Below are 8,776 nucleotides of genomic sequence, written 5' to 3' on the forward strand. Positions count from 1 at the left end.
CTCCAATCATTCTACATGTCAATCAAGTTAGACTCCCTATACTCTGAATGCATAAAATTGCATTCATGCTTCTGTCTACAGCCTCCCTATTCCTTTAATGGCCTTCCTTCCTCTCTTGTTAAATTTTTTTCTATTCTTTAAACCCAATTCCTAGGCTACTTTCTTTAAGTAGCCCATCTGATCCCCATTATGAGTCATGATTTCTGCTCCTTTCTTCTTTAACACCATACAGTATAGTAAGTCTTAAAATCTTTAATATACTATCATGTAATATTACACATTATCATTTCTCTGTTTTTAAGATAAATGAGCTCAAGAAGGATATTTTATCTAAATTATGTATGTACCTTCATCCTAAGTCCCTAAAATATTCTGCAGATATTTAAGAAATAATACATGAATACTGAATGAATAAAGAAACAAAATATCCTGATTTCCTTACACTTCTTGAGTGCGTGCACCTGACTATCTTCATCTGTGATTTTTGGCTGTGATTTTGCCTTATCCTGTTTGGTCCCTGACACTTTTCCAGCTCTGCACAATTTTATCCAGAGGCATTCTAAATTTTCCATTCCAGACCATGCAAGACACCTGGGGAATATATGCCCTGTGCACACTGATGTCAGCGGGCCAATGTCAAAGCAGCCACTGTGCTGTCAACTCAATATTTACCTAGGGTGTAAGTTATGTTATGGAAAATGGAATTCAGCAAGAGCAGAAAGGGATGGCCATATCTGACTTGTGTTATTCCAAGGTGTAAATGTTGCATTGAAGTCACCTTGGTCTATGTCAGATCTTGAAAGGTGAATCAGCACTAGATGTAAATGGCTATGATGGTTCAGGTGGTATTTCTAAGGAGTCCATTCCACAACTGAATAAATGCTGTGACAAAAAAAAAAAAATATAGTCCACAGCTCTCTGTCCCCTGAAACCGAAGTCAAATGCCATAATTATTTTGGCTAGTTTCCTCATGTATGAACTGAATTTAGTTTAGATTTCCTACCTTACAGGGTTCTTTGTGAGCAAAATCTTTTGAAAATTATGATGCACTAAATAAACTAGAATTTGTATTGTTACTATTATTTGTATTATTGAGATTAGAAGGTTGAAAGGAATTAACAAGGAGTACACTAGATAAATCCTGGGTAGTAGGGAGAACACTGAATTAGGAATGAGAAGATCTGTGTTCAGGTGTCTTTGACCATAAATTAACCAAGTAACTTTCAGCAAGTCGTCTTTTTTGAGCCTGTTTTCTCTTTTTAAGAATTAGAACTATATCTATTCTGTCTGCTTACAAGTGTACCATGAACAAGATCATATTAATCAATAATGCATCAGGTAATTACTGAGTGACTAGCTGTGTGTTAAGCACTGAGAATATGAGTGCAAAAAGGGGGGAAAAGGGGAGAAAAATTCAACAAAGCGATCAATAAAATCAGGGAAGAAATGTATACAGCGTTCCAAGCCCCCAGAATTTCCACATATACAAAGGAGTGGGGAAACGTGATTTCTTACATCTCTTCTTTGGGGTCATATATACTCTGTTAGTTTTCAGTATTCACTTTCTTTGGTACAGATTTTTCTTTCCATTTACACTGTTGTAGTTCTGTATATTTGTAGACTTTTCTCCCTTCACTATGCATTATTTCATTTATCTTTACATGCTTCTCTCTCCAACACATTTCTTATAATACAATAATATTCCATTATATTCATACAAGATTTGTATGACAATTCCCCAAATGATAGGTTTCTACTTTATTTCCAATTTTTACACTATCACAAAAATTGTTGATAAGAGTATTTTTGCCACCTATGATGGTATTGTTATTAATGGTATTCATGGTATATGTGCTATTATGTATATCTGTTACATGGAATATTTAGCTCAAAATGTAAGGATTTTTTACTTTCTTTACTTTCACAATCCCAAATTGCTTTCCAAAATGGTTGTACTGTTTCACAACTCTATTCAACAGTGCAGTAGTATATGTATCTTCCTCCACCTCATTCCAACAAAGGGCATTCCCTTTTTTTTTGGGGGGGGGGGTTTAAATGCATTTTATTTTAGACAACCTACATGACATGTTTTTAAAAACAATGCCTCCACTCCAAATAAATCAAGGTCAAAAATAAATGAATAAAGCTCAAGATGACATCAGTCCAAGTTTGTCCAAGTCCTGGTGTTGTGTAGATGACAAAAAGCAGCAGCCAGTTATGATGACAGGTGATTCAAAGTAATCAGCTGAATTTGTTAACATTTCTCCATTTCTAAACCATCCTTAAAGAAAATCATATATGGCGTCACACCATCCTCACGGAAGTCCAAGAGAGCCACCATGCCATCTGGATTCATGTTTTCGCCTATGAAGAACTGATAGTTTTTAAAATTAGCAAGGATGTGTTTGATCTGTTCTGCAGCTCCCATCATAAAAGGTTTTACTCTATCTGGCTTGTGTTCTTCAAGTCTGCCTTTGATTGATTTCATATAGTCTTTGATGTACTTTCTGTAGGATTCTTTTGTGAAACTAGTTTCTTCAAGATGATGGTTTATTACTATGTCAACTCCAGTGATTACAGTGGCATCTGTTCCTTCACCCTCAGGACCTTCAGCAGAGGCATTCCCACTGATGAGTAAATCATCAATGGTACCCTCTGTCCTACTGACCATCTTCCCCTCCACCTCCAGGCACAGCCCGTTCGCGATCTCCCGGATCTTGTAAATGTCGGAGAACATCTCATCATGGCTGATGAGGTCCCGGTAGATGATCATGGCGGCGGAAGGAGGGAGGCGGCGGCGGCGGCGCTAGCGCTGCGGGGGCCAGGAGCTGGGTGTGAGCCCGATGCAGCCGGAGCGGAGCTTGGGGGAGGAAGGAGGGTATTCCCTTTTTGTGTCATCTTTGCCAATTTGCAAGGTATGAATTGAACCCTCATTGGTTCAATTTGCATTTCTATCATTGCAAATTAGATAATTCCTTCATATGTTTCTTAAAAGTTAGAAATTAATTTGAGAACTATTTATTCATATATGTGAGGCATTAATGTTAATTGCATATACATGTATATGCTTCCTGGTGTGCTAAGCCTGTTATAATATATGATTCCACAAGAACAACATATATAGCTTGTCAAGCTTATAAAACAACATTTTCATTTTTTTTCTACTGATAATAGGCAACTCATGTTTAGGACATCAAGATAATAGTTAAAATTTTACACCAATGTGGTGTTAGTATAGAACTAGAGATATTATTGGCTAAAATGGCTTGCCGAGCTTGATTGACAAGGACACAACTCTTTGTTTTCATGACAACCTCATCTTGGCTACAATCACAGACTGTATAGTCTGAGAAGGGTGGTTATTATTATTATTAGTGGATAAAAGTGGTTATTAGGATAATGGTGACAGTGTTCTCTCCTTCCTCATCAAAGCGGGTGCTACAGATGGTGTTACTTCTGGCTATACCATGAGCGTGGTTGAAAATAATCATGGGTGACCTATAGTCCTTGCCATGCTGAGTATAAAATCTGTCTCACTGATTTGGCCAGATTGCAACATCTTTGCTTTGGGGATCTTTGTCTTCTGGCCTCACAAGCTGCTTGATATCTCTCAAAAGAAAGCCACCCTGACTCTAATTTCTTCAAAGTTGAGCCAGCAGCTAATTCCTGAAAGACTGCTTCAAGGACATTCCAGGATATTGTAATACCCAGATGTGTAGATACTATTTGCCACAGCCAACCCTGCTGTGGGATTCCATTTCATTTTTCTATGGGCCTGCCTACTAACTGGCTAACTTGGAACTAAATTGGATTCCAGCCACCACCATATTCCCCAGATGCTTGGTATTTCCCATTCTCAGATACTTGCAAAGAACAATGCTAAAATTTGGAGTAAAAACCAAAAAGCCTCTTCTTTTTCTCCCTCTCTTTTTCCCTGCTTACCCTCTCCTACCCCTCCCCCCCCCAAAAAAAGGGCACTGCCTTATTAGTTCTTTTTGAAATCATATTTTCTGTCAAGAATATCAAGGGAATCAATAAAAAAAAGTGTGAAGGAAAGAGGCCTAGCAGTACCAGATTTTTAATTATATTAAAAATCAGTAATCATGAAAACAATCTGGAAATAGTGGTGGATCAGTGAAAAAGATTAGTAAAGGACCACAGAAATTTAGTATTTGATAAACCCAAAGATTCAAGCTTTTGCTACAAGAACTCATTGTCTGACAAAAAATTGTTGAGAAAACTGGGAGTTTGGAAGAAACTAGGTATAATAAGGTCAAAATGGGTAAATGATTTAAACATAAAGGGTGTTAGCATAACCAAATCAGAGGAACACGGAAAATTTTAACTGCAGGATTTATGAATAAGAGAAGAATTTATGTCCAAACAAGAGTTAGAAAGGCTCACAGCAAATAAAGTGGATAATTTATTTTATATCAAATGAAAAAGGTTTGGCAATAATGAAACCAATAGAGTCAAGATTAGAAGGAAAGTAAAAAACTGGGGTTGGTGGGTGTTATAACAAATTCCTTTGATAAAGGCTCATCCCTCAAATATAGAGAAAACTGATTCAAACTCATAAAATATGAGTCATTCAACAACTGGTAAATGGTCAAAGGATACAAACAGATAGTATTCAGAAAAAGAAATCAAAGTTATACATAGTCATATGTAAAAAAAAAACCCTCTACATCATTATTGATTAGAAAATGCAAATTAAAACAACTCTGAAATATACCTCACTCCTATTCAATTGGCCAGCATGATGGAGAAGGAAAATGACAAATATTAAGAGGGAATGTGGAAAGTTGGGACACTAATGCATCATTGGAAGATTTGTGAATTGGTTCAACTTTTCTGAAGATAATTTGGAACTATACCCAAAGGGCTATAAAATTGTACATATCCTTTGATTCAGTAATATCTGAATATTGAAATTTGTATGCCAAAGAGATTAAAGGAAAAGCACATATATGTAGAAAAATATTTATAGCAGCTATTTTTGTGGTGGTAAAGAACTAGAAATTTATAGAATGACCATCAATTGGGGAATGGCTGAATGAGTTGTGGATGTGAATGTGATGGAATGCTACTGTGCTCGAAGAACTAGTGAGCAGGATGGTTACAAAAAAACCTGGAAAGATTCTCATGAACTGATGTAAAGTGAAGCTAACAGAACCAGGAGAAAACACTGTATATAGTAACAGCAATATTGTATGATTATCAACTGTGAATATCTTGGCTATTTTTTTCCTGGAAAAGTTAAAAAACATTTTATTTTTTCTTCCATTTCTCAAATGCTTTATTAACTTCTGATTTACATCATACATTTACTCCAGATTTTGAGTTACAAATTTTCTCACCATTTTTCCCCTACCCACTGCCCCAAAATAGCAGTCCCACAAGATATCCGCTCCTCCAATATGCTCTCTCCCATATTTTCTCCCATACCACTTTCAACTTTTCCAGTAGGGCATGGTGGATCTCTATGCCACAGTGCCTGTATATCTTATTTCCCAATTACATGTAAAATAGTATTAATAATAGTATATATATATATATGTATATATATTTTATTTATTATATATTAACATTTGATTTTAAAACTTTGAATTCCATATTCATTCCCTTCCTCCCTTGTGACCCACCCTTAATGGGAAAATAAGCAGTTCAGGATAGGTTGAACAAGTATAGCTAATGCAAAAGAAATAAATAGTAGATATATTGTAAAAGACTGACTATATTTCCCTCCCTCCTATTCCAACTCCCACTTGTTCTATTCTCTAATTTGATCCCATACTTTTTAAAAAGTGGGTGCTTCCAACTTCCCTCCCCTTCCCCAGCCTGCCCTCTCTTCTATCATCCCCCCTCACATCCCCTTCCCCCCTACTCTTTTGTAGGGTGAGATACCCTATTTACTGTGTATTTCATTCCCTCCCCAAGCCAAATTCAATGAGAATAAGATTGACCCATTCCCTTTTGCCTTCCTATTCTTCCCCTCCATTGTAACAATATTCCCTTGTCTCTTCTATATGAGATAGTTTACACCATTCTGTCTCTCCCCATCTCCTCTCATATTCCTCTCTCACCTCTTAATTTCACCTTTTAAGTATCATCCCTTCCTATTAAATTGGTCCTGTGCCCTCTATCTGTGTGTACCGGTAAACATATATACACATATTCACGTATGTATTCATATGCCCATATACCCTCATATATAGATACACACACATATATTTCCTTCAACTATTTCCATACTGAGAAAAGTTCCATCAGTTACAATTATTGTTTTTCCATGTAGGAATGTTAATAGTTCAACTTTGATAAGTTCCTTATGATTTCTTTTCCCTGTTTACCTTCTCATGCTTCTCTTGCTTCTTGTATCTGAATGTCAAATTTTCTATTCAACTCTGGTTTTTTTCAGCAAGAATGCTTGAAAGTCCTCTATTCCACTGAACTATCATATTTTCCCCTGAAACATGATACTCAGTTTTGCCGGGTAGGTGATTCTTGGTTTTAATCCCAGCTCCTTTGACCTCCAGAATGTCATATTCCAAGCCCTTTGATTCCTCAGTGTAGAAGCTGCCAGATCCTGGGTTATCCTGATTGTGTTTCCACAATATTCAAATTGTTTCTTACTGGCTTTGTGTAATATTCTCTCCTTAATCTGGGAATTCTGGAACCTGGCTATAATATTCCTAAGAGTTTTTTGTGGGGGGATCTTTTTCAGGAGATGATCGGTGGATTCTTTCAACCTCTACTTTGCCCTCTGGTTCCAAAACATCAGGGCAGTTTTCTTTGAGAACTTCCTGGAGGATGATTTCTGGGTTCATGCCCGATCAGGTAGTCCAATAATTTTTAAATTATCTCTCCTGGATCTGTTTTCCAGGTCAGTGGTTTTTCCCATGAGATATTTCACATTACCTTCTATTTTTTCAGTTGTTTCGATCTGTTTAACAGCATCTTGATTTCACATCAAGTCATTAGCTTCCATTTGCTCCAATCTAATTCTAAGGCAATGATTCTCCTCAATGTGCTTTTGAGATTCTTTTTCTATCTGGAAAATTCGGCTTTTTAAGGCATTCTTCTCCTTATTGCCTTTTTCAGCCTCTTTTGTCATTTGAATTAGTCTATTTTTTAAGGTGAAATTTTCCACAGTCAGGTTGTTGACTCTCATTTCATAATTTTCTTTCATTGTTCTCATTTCTCTTCCCAATTTTTCCTCCACTTCTCTTATCTGCTTCTTAAGGTCCTCTGTGGCCTGTAACCAGCTCATATTTTCCTTCGAAGCTTTTGGTGCAGGAGTTCTGATTTCACTGTCTTCCTCCTGTTCCATGCTTTGCTCCTTTTTGTCCCTAAAATCTTGGGGATAAATCTTTTTTTTTTTCCTAAAATACCTTGGCTATTTTAATCAATACAATGATCTGAGACAATTCTGAAGGACTTATGATGAAAAATGCTTTCCACCTACAGAGAGAGAACTGATGGAGTCTGAATACAGATTGAAGCACAGTTTTGTTTTTGTTTTTGTTTTTAACTTTATTTTGCTTGCTTATTTTTGCAATGTGACTAAAATGGAACCATTTGTTGCATGATTTAAAGTGTATACTTTATACCACATTTCTTGCCCTTATTTTGGAGGACAATTGGGGTTAAGTGACTTGCCTAAGGTCACACTGCTAGTAACTGTTAAGTGTCTGAGGCCAGATTTGAACTGAGGTCCTCCTGATTCCAGGGCCAGTGCTCTATTCACTGTGTCATCTAGCTGCACCCATACAATATTTCTTACCTTCTCAATGGGTTGGGAGGAACAGGAGAGAAGGATGGGTCCCACATCCTCCAATTAATTTAAAAAAAATTACTCTAGACAAACTTGGGAACTATAGAACACACAGTGACACAGAGAAGCTAACCTCTGGCTGAGAACAGCATGACAGGCCAGCAGGGAGTGGCCAGCGCAGCGCTCTGGGAGCCAACCCACGCCCTCGCGAGCCTGAGGTTTTAGCCTGTGTGGGCCTTACAGAGGGACTTCAGATCACTAGCAGCTGTGGTGATTTCCAGAATTATCAATGCATAGATGCTAAGGACAAAGTGCAAGGTCAGTGCAGTGTAGACTGTGGGACCTAGGAATTCAGATTGCAATCCAGCCTTTGCCCCCAGGGTGAGAAGATGCTGAGGTTCCCTGGCCATGCAGCTGCCTGCCTCCTGGCTTTTTCAGAGCTCATGGTCTGAAGATTGTAGGGGGACAAAGAAACCAATCTGAGGGGTAATGCTATTGCTTTAACCTGCTTGGATCTGGACATCTGTCTAGGGTGGAGGTCCTGAGGTATGTGAGCAGTCTGCCAGAGTGTGTGGAGGCTTCAGAGAGGGCACACAACCAATACCTCCAGCAGCTGTGAAAACCCCAGTGATTAGGATAAAGCTCCCATTTCTGGCAGCAGAGTTCTACTGTGGAAAAGACTCAAAAGTCAAGTAATTGAGTGGCAATATGATCAAGCAAAGGAAGCAAAGTAAACAGAGCAATCCAACTTTACACTCCTATTTTGAGGACAAAAAGGATCAAAGCATGGAACAGGAGGAGGACAACAAAGTCAGAACTCCTGCACCAAAAGCTTCCAAGAAAAATATGAATTGGTTACAGGCCATAGAGGAGTTTAAAAAGGATTTTGAAAATCAAATAAGAGAAGTGGAGGAAAAATTGGGAAGGGAAATGGGAACAGTGCAAGAAAATTATGAAATGAGAGTCAACAACTTGACTGAAGAAAATATCTCCTTAAAA

At 37.7% G+C, this 8,776-nt stretch overlaps 1 protein-coding gene and 1 pseudogene across 1 annotated transcript; both read right to left on the bottom strand.

Moving 5' to 3' along the window:
- The window catches only part of LOC138160367 (activator of 90 kDa heat shock protein ATPase homolog 1 pseudogene), a 2,762-nt pseudogene extending 2,190 nt beyond the window's left edge, over positions 1-572 (bottom strand).
- Positions 573-2,047: 1,475 nt separating this feature from the next.
- On the bottom strand, positions 2,048-2,872 carry LOC138160558 (translationally-controlled tumor protein-like). The gene has a single exon (XM_069087136.1). It carries the CDS (start codon positions 2,771-2,773, stop codon positions 2,255-2,257), a length of 519 nt encoding a protein of 172 aa, XP_068943237.1. The 5' UTR covers positions 2,774-2,872; the 3' UTR covers positions 2,048-2,254.
- Positions 2,873-8,776: the final 5,904 nt, after the last annotated feature.

The sequence above is a fragment of the Petaurus breviceps genome, unplaced genomic scaffold (genome assembly GCF_028583685.1).
Source record: "Petaurus breviceps papuanus isolate PSGF00001 unplaced genomic scaffold, PetGlider_PUasm1.0 181, whole genome shotgun sequence".
Classification (NCBI taxonomy): Eukaryota; Metazoa; Chordata; class Mammalia; order Diprotodontia; family Petauridae; genus Petaurus; species Petaurus breviceps.